Raw genomic sequence first — 20,475 nt, 5'->3', positions numbered from 1 at the left:
TAGACTGTGAGCCCCATGTGGGAAACGGGCTGTGTCTTCCTTGATTGATTTTTATCTATCCAGGCCTTAAAACAGTCCTTGACACACATTAAGCATTTAACAAATGCCTTTTTTTTTTTTTTAAAGAAAATTGGAGAGCCAGCTCCACCACTGACCCTGTGGGTGATCTAAGGCAAGTCGCTTAATGTCGCTGGGTCTCGGTTTCCTTAGCTGTAAAATGGGATGAGACTGTGGGCCTTGTATTCTTCCTCTACACACGGCCCAGTGCATTTAAACTTCCCAAACCTCTCCAAGTTGCCTGATGCAGGATGTAAACTCCACCAAACTGGTTGCGCGCTCAAAAACTCATAGTTTGGGGGGAGGGTAGAGGGGGTGCTTACAACCCACTGAGGGCAAGACCGGACCCCACTTTATAACATTGGGGACCTGCGCGGTGAGTTGATTTAGTGAGGAGAAGTGGACAAAGTTCCAAGTTTCTAGTACAGACCCATCTTAAAAAAAAAAAGCAGCCTTCCAGTTGCTGCCAACTACCAATTCCATCACCTCAGGGTGAGTAAGTGCTTTCCTGGCACTTTTTCGCCCTTTCCCGGAACCACCTCCCTTTCTCCTCCCCCGCCGCCCCCCCGGACACACATACACATACCCCTGTCGGAGGAAGAGGCAGAGAAAACTTACACTTGATGGATGGTTCAGGTCTGGCCCACGGTCTTCCCCCAGTGCTGGGCAGGCTTTTAGAAATGGGAAAGGGAAAAAAAAGGCACATTTCCCTCACTTTTGAGACCGTGTCATCATCAAATATTAGAGCTGAACGTCTCCCAAGGAAAGGAGCACACAGATCCTCCCTTTACCGGCTCCCGTTCTTTTATTACGTGGCTCAGCCAGCGCACGGGTAATTTTTTAAACCCTTAGTTGTCCCAGTTTCTCCCCATTTCTGGGGACTTCAAAAAACTATCTCGAGGTGGCTCACTGAAATCAGATCTGAACGGTGTGCCAAATCATTTTTCTTTTAAATTACCAAAGCTTAGAGTATTTACACCACTTACAAAACCGGGGGGAAAAAAATTGGTCAGTCTATCGATCACGGAAGCTGATTCGGACAAGTGCAATTAGAAGAGGAATGTGCGGCTTTGGCGGTGGCCAGATCACTGCTGAGCGAGTAACTGAGCTCTACACGTCTCTCGAAGTTTGGTGATCGTGGTCATGGAGAGACTTCCAGGTTCGGAAAAGATTTTCTGGAACCAAAAGAAGGGGAGTGAAGGTTATAAACCGGCAATCCCATCCTCACTGAACCTGTGAGAGAATGAGCCGTTAAGCGCACATTTGTTGATGGAATGATGAGACTTGTACGGTAAAAGCTTGGAAAAGCCACATGGAATTTCCAAGATCAGAGCACAAGCTTTTGGTGTGCAATTCTGGCAAACCTCTACTGCATAAAAGCAAATTATTAATCGTGTTTATTGAGCGCATACTGTGTGCAGAGCAGTGTGCTAAGCGCTTGGGAGAGATGTTAGGGATTGTCTCTATCTGTTGCCAAATTGTACTTTCCAAGTGCTTAGTACAGTGCTCTACACATAGTAAGCGCTCAAATACGATGGAATGAATGTAACTGTGGGAGCTATCACTCAACAGTGCTCTCCTGAGGAAATTAACTGGGGTCAACTAAAGTTTCCCCACAGTGTAATGATACTAAACCTATTTTAACTCTTGCTAGAGTCCCTCTGTTCCATAACTAGAGGAAACACTCCAAAAGACGGGTGCCATGAAACTTTACTCGGCTTTAAGGACCATAAAACGCTTGGCCTCAGCAGAGAACTGGGGACTTGGTGTTGCAGGGGAAATGCAACAGTGCCATTTAATTCAGAAATTAGAAATCACCTCGGCTGATACGAGGAACTTTTAGCCAATGGCCTCAACACCTTATTCTGCGGAAATTCTGCCAGAACGACCACTGTGCAAAGACTCTCGCCTGTTCGCCTTCTGATAGAGCTGCCAGGTAGAAACGAGCGACCTACTAGTACTCGAGGGGTACGAAGCGATGCTCAAATGAACGGTGAGCAATTTGATCGTTAAAAATTGGTGAGGGTGCATATTAATGGTGGCATCTGTCAGTCGTTTGTGTGGCAGGCACTGTGCTGAGCATCATTACTTACCTGCATGAATGTGTGACACTCTGTTACGAAAGGGCCCTTGATGATCTCCTTAAACTTTTCGCAGACTTCTGGGAAGCTCGTGGCTTCCAGGATAAACGCCTGGTGCTGTTTGATTAAGGATAAGGCCACCCGGAAGATGATTTTTGATCCCTCATAGAAGAGGCAATCCCAGATGCGAAGGACCGTCTGTAGAAAGCAGGAGCTACTTATTCACAGTGATGGCTATGTGGCATTAAATAATTAATAACAACAACAATAATACTATTATTTGGTTAGTGCTTTCCAAGTGCCAACTACTGTACTAAGCACTGGGGAAGATGCAGAATAATCAGGTCCCAAATAGGGCTCAGAGTCTAAGTAGAAAGGAGAACAGGTATCGAATCCCCATTTTGCAGATGAGGGAACTGAGGCCCAGAGAAGTGAAGCGATCTGCCCAAGATCACCCAGCATGTAGAACAGTGCTCTGTACAGAGTCAGCGCTCAGTAAGTACCATTGATTGACTGATTAATGTCTGTCTCGCCCTCTAGACCGTAAGCTCACTGTGGGCAGGAAATGAGTCTACCAACTCTGATCTACTGTACTCTTCCCCAAGCGCTTAGTACAGTGCTCGGCCCACAGCAAGCGCTCAAATATGATTGACCGATTGTTAAATGGTGGAGCCGGCGTTAGAACCCAGATCCTAAGGGAAGCAGCAAGGTGGCAGCAGACAGAGCACGGGCCTGGGAGTTAGAAGGCCATGGGTTCTAATCCCGGCTCCGCCACAGGTCTGCAGTGTGACCTTGGGAAAGTCACTTCACTTCTCTGTGCCTCAGTTACCTCATCTGGAAAAAACGGGGGCGAAGAACGGGAGCCCAGTGTGGGACAGGGACTGTGTCCAATCTGATTAACTTGTACTACCCCAGCGCTTAGGACAGTGCTTGGCACATAGTAAGCGCTTCACAAGTACCACAGTTATGATTAGGTCCTCTGACTCCCAGGCCCGAGCTCTTTCCGCTAGGCCTCGCTGCTTCTCTTCAAGCACATTAGGATGGATTTAGGTGCTTACCTCTACCGGGAGGACGTCAATAAATAAGCAGATAAACCAGCGTGATACTACCAGGGTCCACATGACTCCATGCTGGTCCATCATGTCTGCCACGGCCGGCATTTTCATTCTCACCAGCTCACCCAGGACTTCCTGGTCACTCTTCAGCCCCAGCATGGCTGGACTATAGTAATCTTGGCGGAGAGAGAAAGAGAGAATGAGGAAAACCAGAACCAAGACATCACCGTGCGGGGTGCCGGTCAATGGAATTCCTGGGGCGCTTACTGTGTGCGTGAGGAATGCCTGACGGGGTTCAATACAGTCGGTATTTAGTGAGCGCTGTACTGAGCGCTTGGGAGAGGACAATACAACAGAGTTTACAGTCTTGGGCGGGGAGACAGACATTATTATAAATGAATGACAGATCTGTGAGCTCATTGTGGGCAGGGAATGTGTCTCTTTGCTGATGTATTGTACTCTCCCAAGCACTTAGTACAGCGCTCAATCAATATGATTGAATAGATGAATTTTTACATAAGTGCTGCGGGGCTGGGAGGAGGGTTCTAATCCCAGCTCCGCCACATGTCTGCTGCGTGACTTTGGGCAAGTCACTTCATTTCTCTGGGCCTCAGTACCCTCATCTATAAAATGGGGAGTCACACTGTGAGCCCCATGTGGGACAGGGAGCACATCTGGCCTCATCATCTTGTATCGACGCCAGTGCTCTCAGAACAGTGCTTGACACATAGTAAGCGTGTAACAAAATGCCATTAAAACAAATAATAATCAGGAGGGAAGGACAGTTACCAGCCAAACCCATACAGAACTACAGTTCATTCAATCATACTTACTGAGAGCTTACGGTGTCCAAAGCACTGAACTAAACACTTGGGAGAGTACACTACAACAACAGACACAATCCCTGCCCACAAAAAGCAGTGCTTGGAATAAAAGGGTTTTATCTTTCTCCTCCCTCCATCTGAGCCATATTATGACTTAACCTTGACATTAAATTGTATATTAGAAATTATTTATATTAGTGTCTGTCTCCCACTTGCAACTATAAGCTCGTTATGGTGAGGGTCTGCTGATTCTGTTGTACTGTACTCTCAGGTGCTTAGAACAAGGGTGGTAAGATAGTAAGTGCTCAATAAATACCACTGATTGGTTGATGAATCTTCCAGGTAAAATGGGCTAAACTCGAAACATACCAGGTAATATCCGTCCGATCAGAGCATCCAACAGCCAAAAAGACTCCTCCTCATTCTTTGTGATGAGAAGGAGGTAGCCGGCTATGAAATTCATTCCCTGAAACAGAACAAAGAACCAAAAGTCATGATGGATTACAACCGACTGCCCATCTCTAGCTGCCTGGACTGCAGTGACCAATTTGAACTGGAAATAACAAGAAAAATCCATCCCGCCTGACTCTAAAAAACCCAACGCTTCTATGAGGGAAATTCGGAGTCGATACTGCGTGATTGGTGAAGGGAAGCCTCGATTCAAAAAGCAACGCAGTCGTAGGTTTCCAGGAAGTTTGCTCTATTATAAAAAAAAATACAGAGAATCAAACATATTTGTTCCAAGACGTCCATAGAGTGGAAGGGATTTGGGCTGCAGATCCAACTGCACCCCCCCAGAAGCAGTTTGGGGGGGGGGCCGAAGATGAATTCTCTAACAAATTGGCCTGGCAAATGTGCTCTGTCGAGCCCGAAGAGTTTGTATCAGAGGAAGCCCCCCCGTACTACCTCGTCTGGAAGAGGAGAATGAAAGAAAGAAGTCGTAAACTGTATGGTCTAATGGACAGAGCCCAGGATTTGGAACAAGGAGAGCTGGCTCCTAATTCTGTTTGCTCTCTGCCGCCTTCCGCTCATCCTCCTCATATCCCACTCTCCCCCACTTCAAAGCCTTACTGAAGGCCCATCTCTTCCAAGAGGGTTTCCCTAACTAAGCCCACCTTTCCTTTTCTCCCACTCCCTTCTGTGTCACCCTGATTTGCTCCCCTTATTCATCCCCCTCTCCCAGCCCCACAGCACTGACATTCACATCTGTCATTTATCTATGTTAATGTCCGTGTCCCCTCAGCTCGTTGTGGTAGGGAATGTGTTCCTTTATTGTTGTATGTACTCTCCCAAGAGCTTAGTACAGGGCTATGCACACAGTAAGCGCTCAGTAATTACAACCGCTTGCCTGCCTGTCCGTTGTGTGACCGTGTGGCCAACTTCTCTGTGCCTCTGTTTCTTGGTAAAATGAAGATAAGATTCAGACTGGCCCTCCCTCTCCCTGAGACTGTGAGCCCGTCTAGAACAGGGACCGTGTCTGACCTCATTCTTCTTATCTAGAGAAGCAGCGTGGCCTAGAGAAGCCGGTGTGGCCTAGTGGAAAGTCCAGAGGCCTGGGAGTCAGAGGATCTGCGTCCTAATCGGGGCTCTGTTGTGTGATCTTGGGCAAGACTTCACTTCTCTTTGCCTCAGGGCCCTCATCTGTAAAATGGGGATTCAGTCCTACTCCCTCCTACTTAGATTGTGAGCTCCATGTGGGATGGGGACTATGTCTCATCTGATTAACTTGCATCGACCCTGGGGGCTTAGAGTGATGCTCGGCATGTAGTAAGTGCTTCATAAGAAATAAATACCATAATTATTATTATTGTTTGGCCCGACTAGCACAGTGCTTGGCACTTAGCAAGGGCTTAATACTACAATTATTTGGACTCCAATATGGCAAAGCATGAGGTAGGTAGACTCAAAAACCAGACCCCCCCAACCCAAATCCTTCTCTCCAAAACATCACCCACAGAGACAGAGGGCACATGTCAGAAACAGAGTGGTTAATTATTCAGAAGCAATTAAATACTGGTTGGGATTGAGGACACCTGATAGTTGCTGGATTTGACCAAGCAGCTCCGGTCTCCTCCTCCTCCTCTTTGCTACTGTCACGACCTCTCCCTCAGACTCTCCCCCACCCTGAGCGTGGCCCCGACCTCTCCTTTGGCCTCTCCCCGCTGCTGGCCCTGGCCTCTCCCCCGGCCTTGTCCCCTGGCTCCGTCAGGCTGAATTAGTCGGGAGTGACTGATTACGCGCTCCTGGGGCTTAAAGACTGTCAGACCTGACCACCTCCCTCCCCCCCACCACAGATTCCTCCTCGAATCACTAAAATTACAAAACTGAACCCAAAATGGCTACTTTCGCCTGGTTGACAACTAATACACACCTGCCCATGGACGAGGACGGCTGACACTTGAAACAACTGCCCACTGAGAAGCAGCGTGGCCCAGTGGAGTCAACGGGAGTCAGAGGACCTGGGTTCTAACCCTGGCTCTGCCGCTTGTCTGCTATGTGACCTTAGGTAAGTCACTCGACTTCTCTGAGCCTCAGTTACCTCATCTGCAAAATGGGGATGAGTTTACAGTCTAGAAGATGAGCTCTGGAGCAGTGACACAGGATGGAAAGCGGCCTCGATTGAAAACTGACCCCGGAGGGGGAAAGGGGATGGGTGTGTCGGGGTCTCGGGCCCCTTGGCCGCGCGACCCCCTGGACCCACCTGACAGTACCCCACATCTGGGTTGTGGTGGCCGAAGGCTACCAACACGTTGGACAGGGGCTGCTCCAGGCAGGGGTCCGACGTCCGGCGAAACCTCACGTTGTCGGGGAATGTCCTGTGCAGGTCTACGGGGAGGGGGAAGAGTGGGAGGAAGAGGAGAAGGGGAAGAGAGGAGGAGGGGAAGGAGAAGAGGGAGAAAAGGGGAGAAGGAGAGGAAGATGAAGAAGAAGTGGAGGAGGAGGAGAAAAAGGAGGAGAGGAGGAGGGGAAAGAGGAGTAGGAGGAGAGGGAAGAGGAGAAGAAGGGGGAGGAGAGAACGGGGAAAAGGATGAACTGAAGAAATATAACTGTTCAACCTGATGTTTGGGTCTGCTGTTCACACAAAGGTGTCCAGCAGTAAATGTGGCAGTGCTCTTGCTTCTCATCAGTGGGGACCTGGCTCTCTCCCACAACAGCCCAGCCCGCACACTTGGCTCCTCCCATGCCGACCTCCTCACTAAGCCTCTGTCTCGTCTGTTTCACCGAGGGTTCCTGGCCCGCATCCTCCTTCTGGCCTGGAACTCCCTCCCTCCTCATATCTGACAGACACTCTCCCCCACCTTCAAACTCTCCTAAAAATCACACTCCTCCAAGAAGTCTTCTCTGATTCACCTCATATCCACCCCCCCATTTGCTCTCGTGTCTGCATCGCCTATACCCTTGGATGTGTACCCCCTTAAGCACGCTGATCCTCACCTCGCCTTAACCATATTCATTCACTCCTTCATTCAATTGTATTTACTGAGCTCTTACTGTGTGCAAAGCTCTGTACTAAGCACTTGGGAGAGTACAGCATAACAATAAAGACACAATCCCTACCCACAATGAGCTTGCATTCTAGAAGATAAGCTTACAGTCAAGAGGATGAGCTTTCCTAATACTCTGCCTCGTCCCCTACCCGTAGTTTATTTTAATGTCTATCTCCCCCAGTAGATTGTGAGCTTCTTGAAGGCGGGGAACATGTCTACCAACTCTTTGTACTGTACTCTCCTAAGCACTTAGTACAGTGCTCTGCACATTGTAAGCGCTCATTAAATACCCATGATCAACTGATTAAGGGAACCAATCCTATCCACGCTGATCTTCCAGGGAATGATGGCTTCCTTCCTCATTGAGTTCCAGGGAGGACACAAGATCCAGAAGGCACAGGGCTCCATTTCCCTCGGTGGAATTCACATCCCACTCTATTGAATACAGGTAAGCCAATTAAGTAGACAGTAGGAAGACACAGTCTCAATCACTGGAGAAGCAGCATGGTCTAGTGGCTAGAGCACGGGCCTGGGAGTCAGAAGGACCTGGGTTCTAATCCAGAGTCTGCCACTTGTCTGCTCTCAATCAATTGTATTTCTTGAGTGCTTACTATGTGCCGAGCACTGTGCTAAGCCCCTGAGAGAGTACAATAAAATAGAATTAGATACTTTCCCTGTCTGCTATGTGACTTTGGGAAAGTCACTTCACTTCTCTGGGCCTCAGTTACCTCATCTGTAAAATGGGGATTCAGACCGGGAGCCCCATATGGGACAGGGACTGTGTCTAACCTGACGAGCTTGTATCTCTACCCCCCAGTGCAACTAATAAAGACGAGGGGGGGAGAGAAAGAGAGAAATAGAAGGGGAGAGTGAGAGGGGGAGAAGGAGAGAAAGTGAAAGAAGAAAGGATAGAGAGGGAGAGAGAAGGCGGGGAGTGGTAGAGAGAAAAAGAAAATGGGACGGGAGGAGGGGGAGAGAGAGGCAGGCAAGGAGAATGCATACCAGATTAGTTATCAAAATGACAGTAAACTAATTCTGGCAACATCAGCTTTGCTGAGAAGTTAGAATGGCATTCAGTTGTCCCCTGTGTACATGGGAGCACACAAACACACACACACAACCATAACCATGTCACGGGAGCCCAAGAACACAGAAACCTGACCTTTATCCAAATCCCGGTTCAGGAACACATTTCTACAAGGGGCAGCCTCAAACCACAGCCGCCAAAGTCTGAACCTCATCAATAGGCAGGGATTGTCTCTATCTGTTGCCCAATTGTACATTCCAAGCGCTTAGTACAGTGCTCTACACATAGTCAGCGCTCAATAAATACTATTGAATGAATCCATCCGTCAATGGCATTTATGGAGCACTGACTCTGTGGAGAGCACTGGACTAGTGCTTGGGAGAAGTACAATGTAAGAGTTGGGAGACATGTTCCCTGCCCACAGTGAGTTACAGGAGAAGTTGACAGTCTAGAAGAGGGAGAATATTTGGGTTTTTTATTTCATTAAGGGCTTACTATGTGCCAGATACTGTTGTAAGCGCTGGGGCAAATACAAATTAATCAGTTGGACATAGTCCCTGTCCCATATGGAGCTGCCGGTCTTAATCCCCATTTTACAGATGAGGTAACTGAGGCCCAGAGAAGTGAAGCAGACATGAGGCAGAGCTAAGATTAGAACCCGGGTCCTTTGAGTCCCAGACCTAAGCTCTATCCACTAGACCACACTGCTTCCCAGCTTTCAATCCGGGAGTAGGAACACATTGTTATTTTTCCCTGGGAGCCCCGAGAGACCCTGGGGGTGATCTGTCTGAAGTTAAAAACATTCTTGGAAAAGGCGGGGATCCTGAATGGTATTTCTGTGTTGAGGGAAGGGCTTGCTTCATTGTGAGCCTTCATCTTTCTCCACCTCCCTGTTTTTCTAGGGTAGCTGTCAAGTCCAGCCACCTGAGCCCAAACTCTCTTTCCTTAATAATAGTAATAATAATCAATCATAATAATTGTATTTGTTAAGCACTTACTATGTACCTGGGACTGTTCTAAGCCCTGGGGTAGATATAAGCAAATCAGGATGGACACAGTCCAGGTCCCACATGGGGCTCACAGTCTTAATCCCCATTTGACAGATGAGGGAACTGAGGCCCAGTGAAGTGAAATGACTGGCCCAAGGTTACATAGCGGACACGTGGCAGAGCCAAGATTAGAACCCAGGTCCTCTGTCTCCCAGGCCCGTGCTCTTTCCACTAGGCTTCTCGTGTAACAGAGACAGTTATCAGCATCATCAATGCTATTTTCTGAGCACTTTCCGTGCGCAGAGCACTGTACTAAGCATTTGGGAGAGTACACTCTAACAGCGTTGGGCGACACGTTCCCCGCTTACATCGAGCTGACAGGCTATAGAGGGAGTCAGAGATTAATAAAAATAAATAATTCTCTTACAAGGGTGGGGGTGTGCGGGAGAGAGGTGGTAACACCCCCAACCTTGTAGAAGAATTATGGAAACTAAAGTTCATAGTGAAATTTGGTGTGTATGTGTTCATTCAATTGCATTTATTGGGCACTTACTGTGTTCAGAACACTATACTGAGCGCTTGTATACCCAATCACAGACGGACACAATTCCCCACCCATAAGGAGCTGACAGCCTGGAGTTCTCAAACGAGGCCAGGCCAGGAGCCGTCTCCCTGGGTCCCACAGTCCGGCTGTCGGCGGCAGACTGACCTGTGTGGATGGCTTCCACCAGCTTGGGGTTCCTCTGTCCTTGGAGGAGTTTTTGGTAATAGCCGGGGTTCTGCTCCATCTGGGCCTGGGCCCCGCTCACCACCATCCAGACCAGGGCACGGTGTTCATTCGGCACCCCTTTCCTCACGTAGCGCTTCACTGAAATGAAAACCAAACATGTGAGCGACGGGCCGGGTATTCCCCCCACAAAACCCCTCTCCCCTCCACCCACCTTGGGAGTCAGAAGGACCTGGGTTCTAATCCCGGCTCCACCCCTTGTCTGCTATGTGGCCTTGGGCAAGTACTTCACTTCCCTGGGCCTCGGTTACCTCATCTGTAAAATGGAGATTGAGATTGTGAGCTCCACATGGAACAGGGACTATGTCCAACTGGATTTACTTATATGCACCCCAGTGCTTAGTACAGTGCCTTTTACATAGTAAGTGCCTAACAAATATCACTATTATAATAATATAATTATAATAATAACAACCCTATTCTGGCTTCCCTAATAGGTTGTGGGTCCCCTATGGGACAGGGCCTGTTTCTGATAATAATAACAACAATAATAATTAGTAGTAGTAGTAGTAATGCTATGTGCCAGGCACTGTACTAAGTGCTGGAGGGGAATACAAGCAAATTGGGTTGGGAATAGTCTCTGTCCCACATGGGGCTCTCAGTCTTAAACCCCATTTTACGGATGAGGAAACTGAGGCCCAGAGAAGTGAAGTGGCTTGCCCAAGGTCATCCAGGAGCCAGTATTAGAACCCAGGTACTTCTGACTCCCAGGCCCATGGTCTAGCTACTAGGCCACGCTGCCTCTCAGATCTGATTAACTTATACCTACTCCACACCCGGCTTCTGTAGAAAAGAAGTGCAGAAATAGAGTAATCCAGCAGTTGCTTCTGGGAAGGGGACATGATTATTACTACTAAATATACTACTACTGCTAATAATAATAATTACAGGAATAGTGATATCTGTTAAGCGCTAAGCGCTATACTAAGCACTAGGGTAGATACAAGATAATCAGGCTGGACAAAAATCACTGTGCTGTTTACCATCTAAGTGGGAGGGCAAAGAGGTATTGAATCTCCATTTTACAAATGAAGAAACTGAGGCCCAGATAAGTGACTTGTCCAAAGTCACGAAAGCAGGAAAGTGGTGGAGCAGGGTCTAGAAAAAAGAACCTCTGACTCCCAGGCCTCTTCTTTTTTCATCAGGCCACGGGGTGGATGATAGTGAAAAGACTCAAGGAAACTCATTCTTTTGCAACTTTTAAAACGGATTTACATGCCAACAGTGTGGGTGAATGATGTTTTCTACGACATTTTAGTCCGGACTTTGGCCCCTGACTAGTTAAGAAGCACCTGACTAGAGGCCCTCCCAACAGACGTACGAGCTACTCGACATAAATTTCAAGATTAAAAAGGACTCTGCTCCTTGAGGGAGAGACCAAGAGTGTATTTGGCTAAAATGCCACTTCCTGTGAGGGTTTAGTTTCCAACTGAAAAAAATAAAATAAAATAGGGCTGTGCTTTACTCTCAACTCTCCTGCTACTGTTCCCTTGTTGTTTTTTTATGGTATTTGCTAAGCATTTACTGTGTGCCAGGCACCGTACTAAGCGCTGGGTAGATGGAAGCTCATCAAGTTGGACACAGTCCCTGTCCCACTCAGGGCTCAGGTTAATCCCTGTTTTACGAGCTGAGGGAACTGAGGCATAGAGAAGAGACTTGCCTGAGGTCATACAGCAGACGGGGTGGAGCTGGGAGTAGAACCCGGATCCTTTCGACTAAGTCCTGCACTCTATCCACTAGGCAACACTGCTTCTCTTCCTTAAACTCATCTTCCTGCCTGGCTCTTCCTCTTCCTCTCCCTTCAAATCCACTAGATCCCAGCTCTTCCCATCTTCAAAGCCCTCCTGGAATCCCATTCCCTCCTGAAGACATTCCCCAATTAATTTTCTTTACGTCAAAATCTCCAACTAAACCACAACCCTTATACACTTTACTCTAACACTGCCTATTATTTAAGCACTTGATTATTCAGAACTCCATCTTTCCATTTGTTTTCCTCCTAACTCTACATTATTTTGAGTCTGTGTACCCCTGTAGATTGAGTCGATGTCCATCTGGAGAGGATGAGGAAGCACCGCTCCCGGAGCCCGGCCCAAATATTGCCCGTGTCATTCCCATTCTGGATGGAACTCCAGAAAGGTAAGAAAAGTGGAAATTTGTGTGGGGGTGGATATTCCACCTAAAGAAAGTGACAATCCTTGATTCCAGGAAAACTTCCAGCCTGCCTACAGCCCAGGCCTGAGCAATGGGGGGGTAGGGGGGGTGTTGGGGAGGGAAGAGCAGCTGCCAAGGAAACTGCTCCATGTCACTGAATTTCCATTTGCTTTAGGCCACAAACCTGTCATCCTGTTCCTGCTGTTTCTCCAAGTGAAGTTGCCAAGAACATGTGAGACTATCCGCACTTCAGTCAGGCCAACGAAGGTATTGACTGAGCACCTGCTTGCTGTGTGTAGAGCACTGTACTAAGCGCTTGGGAGGGTATCACACAAAGAGTTGGTAGATATGCTCCCTGTCTGCAAGAACCTTACAGGCATTAAAATAGATTACAGAGGGGTGGCCTAGTGGATAAAGCATGGGCCTGGGAGTCAGAAGGACCTGGGTTCTAATGCTGGTTCTGCCACTTTTCTACTATGTGACCTTGGGCAAGTCACTTCACTTCTCTGGGCCTCAGTGACCTCATCGGTAAAATGCAGATTACGGCTGTGAGCCCCATATGGGACAGGGACTGTGTCCAATCCGGTTTGTTTGTATCCACCCCAGCACTTAGTACAGTGCCTGGCACATGGTAAGCACTTAAATAGCACAATTATTACTATTATTATTCAGGTCTATCCCACAGGTGAAGCCACTTTTTTGGGTGTGTGTGGAGTGGGGGGAGAATACGGGTCTAAATCCCATCTTTTCCAAGAGGCCTTCCCCAACTAAGCCCTCTCTTCCAAGATGCCTTCCCCAACTAAGCCCTCAATTCCCCTACTCCTCCTCCCTTCTATATCATCTTGGTACTTGGATTTGTATCCTTTATTCACCCCTCCCTCAGCCCCATGGCACTTATGTCCATATGTGCATTTCACTTATATTCTACGTCTGTCCGACCCTCTAGAATATAAATTCCTTGTGGGGAGGGAACGTGACTACCAACTATGTCTAGAGTCCTCTCCCAAGAGCTTAGTACGGTGCTGTGCACACAGTAAGTGCTCAATAAATACAACTGATGATAGAACGGCCGCCTAATTATAATTATGCCAAGTCCAAAAGGAAGTAACCTCACGCTCCCTGAGGGTGACACGCTGGATCATTGAAATGCTAACACCACAACTCCTTCCATATGGATACCCCAAAATGGGAGAGAAGGCAGAGAAGCACCCCCCACACATATACAAATGGTGAAACTCATCAGGGGTTAATTTGTGTGATAAAATAAGAGCCATTATAAGATTGGATGGTCATCCACTCTGCAGCTTTTAGGTTAGGCACTGGAAGGAAACTAAGCGACAAGGCCGCGCGCGTTGCCTGCCTTGCTTGTTGTGTAGCCAGCCTACTGTGGGGGAAGGAAAAGAGTTTTATTTTTAAGCACTGCCTCGAGGAGCTGACAGGCAACACACCCACAACTCTCTCACACTCCAAATGCTGAGGCTAGGCTACTTTTATGCACGGCAGAGAAGAACAATAACTGGGATATTCGTTAAGCACTTACTAGGTGCCAAGCAGGCTGCTAATCAATGGCACTTGCTGAGCACTTATTGTGTGCAGAACACTGCACTGATGGCTTGGGAAACTACAACAGAGTTGGTAGATAAACTCCACAGGGAGCTTGGAGTCCAGACCGGGAAACAGACATAAAAATATATTACGGGTATGTAAACAAGTGCCTTGGGACTGAAGGTGGGGTGACTATCAAATGATTAGAGGGTACAAACCCAAATGCACAGGTGATGCCGAAGGGGGAGGGAGTAGGGGGAAATGAGGCTTAGTCGGAGATGTGATTTTAACAAGACTTTGAAGGTGGGGCGAGGGGTGGTCTGCCGTACATGAAGAGGGAGGATGCAGAGAAGGGGCTGGTAGTGAGATAGATACTGTGTGGCACTGGGCAATTCGCTTCGCTTCTCTGCGCCTCAGTTACCTCCTCTGTGAAATGGGGATTAAGACTGAGCTCCATGTGACCCTGGGATTGGGTCTACCCTGATTCTCTTGTAGCTACCCCAACACTTAGGACAGTGATGGGCATATGGTAAGTGCTTCAATACCATAAAAAAATAGTTTTTTTAAACAAGTGTATACTAAGCATCGGAATAGGTAGAAAATGATCAGACTGGACACAATCCTTGTGAGGCCTCACAGTCCAAAGGAGAATAGTACTTAGGCAGGTGCCTCAGGCTTTATTTTTAATGGAATTTTTTAAGCATTTAGTATGTGCCAGGTACTGTATTTACCCACTGGGGAATACAAGATAATCGGGTTGAATCACAGGGGGCTGACAGTGCTAATCTCCATTTTACAAATGGGGTAACTGAGGCCCAGAGATGGAAGTGACTCGTCCCGGGTCATCCAGCAGAGACGTGGGAGAGCCGTGATCAGAACCCAAGCCCATGCTCTTTCCACTGGGCCATACTGCCTGCCTAAATCACAGGGCTTCTTTGATACTCCTATTAATTTAGGTTGGGGTGAACCATCATTCCCCCAGTCTTTTTCTCCCGACCTTGTACATCACCATAACCACAAAATATTTGTGTTGGTTTTATCATCTACTGAATTCTAACTAGGTTCTTCTGGGGCCATTTCCCCCATGAAATCAAGAACATCTTGAATTTGTTTCCTTGTAGTGTGCAAATTCCATTCTGTACCCATAAAATAGCAGCACAGCCTGTTAGGCATTGGCAAAGAAACGAAATTAAACATGTATCACTTCCATTAGGGAACAACATGACTGTGTAATGGAGAACTATTCTTCAGATATAAGCCTCTTACAAAACTCACCTTTCAAACTCTTCTGTATACTCCTGGTGCCCTTCAGAAGTTTGGACCATTTTATTGCTCGTCTGGTGAGTATCCTTAGATAGCCAGAAAAAAATTCTTCATAAGACGCATAATCAAAATCTTCTGGCCTTTCAAATCCATATGGATCAATTCTTCACCAGAAAAGGGAAGAAAATTTTGAACAAATGAAACTCTAGGTATACAGGTGCAAAAACACATCACAATAATAATGGCATTTTTTAAGTACTTACTAAGTGGCGGACACGGTTCAGAGCACTGGGGTAGATATAAGATAATCGGGTTGGACACAGTCCCTGTCTCACAGAGGGCTCACAATCTTAATCCCCATTTTACAGAAGAGGGAACTGAAGCACAAAGAAGTGAAGTAACATACCCAAGTTCCCACAGCAGACAACTGGCAGAGTGAGGATTAGAACCCCGGCCCTTCTGACTTACAGAAGGGAAGCTCTGTTCAGAATTTCACCGTGTGCTGATTTTATTGAGAGGAGGGAATCCAAAAGTGTTCACTATCACTGAATAGCATCTGCTAAGTGCTTACTCTATGCAGAGCGCTGTACCGAGTGTGTGGGAGAGTGCAACAGTCCAGGAGATTACAGTCATACCATACACAGTTGGGCTATCTTTTATGGGATCCAGAAAACAGGCTCTCAGCCACACAGATAAAGTGTTATTTTATCTGGTTAAAGACCGAGGGTAGATTGAAAGATGCAACTAGGCATTGATCGGGACTAACAACTGTATTGTACTCTCCCATGCACTTAGTACAGTGCTCTACATACGGTAAACGCTTAATCGATTAATCATTCATTGGTATTTGAGCACTTGCTTTGTGCAGAGCAGTATACTAAGCGCTTGGGAGAGTACAACAGAGTTGGAAGTCACATTCCCTGCCTCCTAAGCGCTTACAGTGTAGAGTGGGAGACAAACATTAAAATAATGACAGAAATGTACATCTGTGCAGTTAATCAAAAACACAGAGATGCAGTGTGGCTTAGTGGATAGGGCATGGGACTGGGAATCAAAAGGACCTGGAGTTTACACCCGGCTCTGCCACTTGTCTGCTGGGTGAACTTGGGTATGTCATTCACCTCTCTGTGCCTCAGTTCCCTCCTCTGTAAAATGGGGATGAAGACTGGAGAGCCCCATTTGGGACTGTGTCCAATCTGATTTGCTTGTACCCACCCCAGTGCTTGGGACAGTGGCAGGCACTTAGTAAGCGCTTATCAAATACCATTTTTAAAAAATGCATTTGCCGACGCAGGTGGGAAGATGGGTTTTTGGACGCGTCCGGGTTTAGTTGGTGAAAATAAGTTACTCTGCAGCTCAGGCTAACCGAGAGGACTCGGCGGAAAGTATGAACCGTCAAAAATAATAGAGAAAAAATAAAAAGCAGGTGGCCTAGTGGAAAGAGCAGGGGTCCGGGGGCCTGAAGGTGCGGGGTTCTAATCCCGATCTGCGAGTGACTCCACCTCTCTGTCTCTCAGTTTCCTCATCAGCAAAATGGGGAATCGATTCCTGTTCTCCCTCCTACCTAGACTGCCAGGCCCACGTGGGTAACCCGATCATCTCGCATCTCCCTGGTGCTTAGTAGAGTGCTCGGAACGTAGTAAGCACCTAATAAACGCTGCAGTTACTTTTTTTCCCCAACTACTATTATTATTAGTTTCTGTGCCCAGCTTTGAAATGGGGATTAAGATTTCCGAGCCCCACGTGGGCCCTGATCTTTTATCTACCCCATTGCTTGGGGCGGTGACCGGCACACGGTAAGCGCTTAGTAAGTAGTAATAATAATAATGATAATGATGATATTTGTTAACCAAGCACTGTTCTAAGCGCTGGGGGAGATATAAAGTAATCAGGTGAGCCCCATTTTCCAGATTAGGTCACTGAGGCCTAGAGAAGTGAAGTGATTTGCCCCAGGCTACACAACAGACCAGTGCTGGAGCCGGGATTCATTCATTCATATTTATTGAGCGCTTAACTCTGTGCAGAGCACTGTACTAAGCACTTGGAATGTACAATTCGGCAACGGATAGTGACAATCCCTGCCCAACCACGGGCTCACAGTCTAAAAGGGGGGGACAGACAACCAAACAAATAGTCGGGCATCAATACCATCAAGATAAATAGAATCATAGATATATACACATCATTAATAAAATAAATCGAATAATAAATAACATATACTGAGAACCCAGGTCCTTCTGGCTCCCAAGCCCGTGCTCTGGCCACTGAGCCACGCTGCTTTTCATTAGAGATAGAAAAATGACCACTGTTCACTCGACATTGTGAGACTTTCGGGGTGTTTGGGGAAGGGTCAGGGGGTTGGAAGGCGCTACCGGAGATGGTCAATGCGGGGGCCTGAGGGGAAGTATAAGGGGGAGAGGATCCTAGGGGGCTTTTTTTTTGTGGGGAAGTCGGGGATGGTTGGCTGGCCTCTCCGTCTCGACCATCCGCCCAAGGATATTATTATGCTGCTTTTCGGTAATAATAATGATAGTATTTGTTAAGGGCTTACTATGTGCCAAGGACTGTTCTAAGCGCTGGGGGAGATACAAGATCATCAGGTTGTCCCACGTGGGGCTCACAGTCTTCATCCCCATTTTCCAGATGAGGTCACTGAGCCCCAGAGAAGAAGAATGATGATGGTATTTGTTAAGCGCTTACTATGGGCCAAAGGACTGTTCTAAGCGCTGGGGGAGATACAAGGTAATCGGGTTGTTCCACGTGGGGCTCACAATCTTCACCCTCATTTTCCAGATGAGGTCACTGAGGCCCAGAGAATAATAATAATAATCATGATGGTATCTGTTAGGCGCTTACTATGGGCAAGCGCTGGGTAGATACAAGGTAATGAGGTTGTCCCACGTGGGGCTCACAGTCGTCATCCCCATTTTCCAGATGAGGTCACCGAGGCCCAGAGAATAATAAGAATAATAGTATTTGTTAAGCGCTTACTATGGGCAAGCGCTGGGGGAGATAAAGGGTCATCAGGTTGTCCCACGGGGGGCTCACAGTCTTCATCCCCATTTTCCAGATGAGGTCACCGAGGCCCAGAGAATAATAATAATAAAACAGTATTTGTTAAGCACTGACTAAGGGCAAGCGCTGGGGGAGATACAAAGTGATCGGGTTGGGGGGGCTCACAGTCTTCATCCCCATTTTCCAGATGAGGTCACCGAGGCCCAGAAAATAATAAGAATAATAACAGTATTTGTTAAGCGCTTACTATAAGCAAGCGCCGGGGGAGATACAAGGTGATCAGGTTGGGGGGGAGCTCACAGTCTTCATCCCCATTTTCCAGATGAGGTCACCGAGGCCCAGAAAATAATAAGAATAATAATAACAGTATTTGTTGAGCGCTTACTATGGGCAAGCGCCGGGGGAGATACAAGGTGATCAGGTTGGGGGGGAGCTCACAGTCTTCATCCCCATTTTCCAGATGAGGTCACCGAGGCCCAGAAAATAATAAGAATAATAACAGTATTTGTTAAGCGCTTACTATAAGCAAGCGCCGGGGGAGATACAAGGTGATCAGGTTGGGGGGGAGCTCACAGTCTTCATCCCCATTTTCCAGATGAGGTCACCGAGGCCCAGAAAATAAGAAGAATAATAACAACAGTATTTGTTAAACGCTTACTATAAGCAAGCGCCGGGGGAGATACAAGGTGATCAGGTTGGGGGGGGAGCTCACAGTCTTCGTCCCATTTTCCAGATGAGGTCACCGAGAGGAAAATAATAATAATAATAATAAATGCTGATGGTCTTTGGTAAAGCAGACACACAGTCACAGCCCCCCACCGCCCGCTGGGCCCACCTGGGGATCCGGTGGTGGGCGGGCAGCCCCTCCATGCGGGCCGGACGGACGGAAGGACGGACGGACGGACGGTCCGAAGGTGTCCGAAGGAGCTCCCCTGGTCCGGCCGGGGGATCCGCAGCTCTCCCGCCTCCTGCCCCAACTCCTCCTCTTCCTCCTCCTCCTCCTCCTCCTGTCCCCTCGGAGGGGGTCCCAGGCGTCCCGGCCTCTGCAGCTGCAGGCCTCGGTGGTCAGGGCCCCCCATCCTCGGGCTGCCCTCCGGGGCTGCTCAGAGCTTCAGCAAGGACGCCCCGCCCCCAGACTCCCTCCCTCCTCCCGGTGGAACAATCGCGAGGTGCTTAGCCCTGTCCTAAGCGCTCGGGAGGGACATTTCGGCTGCAGGGGCAAAGAAGGGGGACCGGCCCACACAGGATTGGAACCCACCGCCCCCTGACTCTAGCCACAACCCCCCTGCTGCTTCTCGGTAATAATAACAATGTTGGGATTTGTTTAGCGCTTACTGTGCGCAGAGCACTGTTCTAAGCGCTGGGGGAGATGCAGGGTCATCAGGTGGGCCCACGTGAGGCTCACAGTCCTCACCCCCATTTTGCAGATGAGGTCACTGAGGCACAGAGACGTGAAGTGACTTGCCCACAGTCACACAGCTGACAAGAGGCAGAGCTGGGATTCGAACCCATGACCTCTGACTCCCAAACCGCTGCTTCTCTCGATAATGATACTGGTTGCTGTTCATTCATTCATTCATTCAATAGTATTTATTGAGCGCTTACTATGTGCAGAGCACTGTACTAAGCGCTTGGAATGTATAATTCGGCAACAGATAGAGACAATCCCTGCCCATTGACAGGCTTACACTTAAGCGCTTACTATGTGCCAAGGACTGTTCTAAGCGCCGGGGGAAATACTAATAATAATGCTGGTATTTAAGTGCTTACTATGGGCCACACATTGTTCCAATCGCTGGGGGGAGGTACAAGGTCATCGGGTTGTCCCACGTGGGGCTCACAGTCTTCATCCCCATTTTCCAGTGGAGGTCATTGAGGCACAGAGAATAATAATAATGATGGTATCTGTTAAGTGCTTACTATGGGCCACACATTGTTCTAATCGCTGGGGGAGGTACAAGATCATCCGGTTGTCCCACGTGGGGCTCACAGTCTTCATCCCCGTTTTCCAGATGAGGTCACTGAGAATAATAATAATGATACTGGTTTCTGTTAAGCGTTTATAATGGGCCAAGCACTGTTCTAAATGCTATAGTAGATACAAGGTAATCGGGTTGTCCCAAGTGGGGCTCACAGTCTTCATCCCCATTTTACAGATGGGTTCACTGAGGCCCAGAGAAGTGAAGTGAC

At 48.0% G+C, this 20,475-nt stretch overlaps 1 protein-coding gene across 3 annotated transcripts; it reads right to left on the bottom strand.

Annotated features, from left to right (window-relative positions):
* Window positions 1–843: 843 nt before the first annotated feature.
* On the bottom strand, window positions 844–19,373 carry GRTP1 (growth hormone regulated TBC protein 1). 3 transcript variants are annotated; one of them, XM_029048559.2, is made up of 9 exons: window positions 19,121–19,373; window positions 15,283–15,356; window positions 10,231–10,389; window positions 8,295–8,327; window positions 6,719–6,843; window positions 4,387–4,483; window positions 3,197–3,369; window positions 2,151–2,336; window positions 844–1,232 (listed from the first exon to the last, which is right to left on the bottom strand). In XM_029048559.2, the coding sequence occupies exons 1-9, from the start codon at window positions 19,153–19,155 to the stop codon at window positions 1,143–1,145; spliced, it is 972 nt and encodes a 323-aa protein (XP_028904392.1). In that variant the 5' UTR covers window positions 19,156–19,373; the 3' UTR covers window positions 844–1,142. The 3 variants fall into 3 exon arrangements, with proteins under 3 accessions (XP_028904392.1, XP_028904390.1, XP_028904391.1); XM_029048557.2 differs by having other exon boundaries at window positions 15,283–15,434; window positions 19,121–19,372; XM_029048558.2 differs by lacking the exon at window positions 8,295–8,327 and having other exon boundaries at window positions 15,283–15,434; window positions 19,121–19,371.
* Between the last annotated feature and the right edge of the window lie 1,102 nt (window positions 19,374–20,475).

Source organism: Ornithorhynchus anatinus, chromosome 20, assembly GCF_004115215.2.
Source record: "Ornithorhynchus anatinus isolate Pmale09 chromosome 20, mOrnAna1.pri.v4, whole genome shotgun sequence".
Lineage (NCBI taxonomy): Eukaryota > Metazoa > Chordata > Mammalia > Monotremata > Ornithorhynchidae > Ornithorhynchus > Ornithorhynchus anatinus.
Note: the sequence above shows the minus strand (reverse complement) of the source record. Positions and strands in the feature narration are given on the sequence as shown.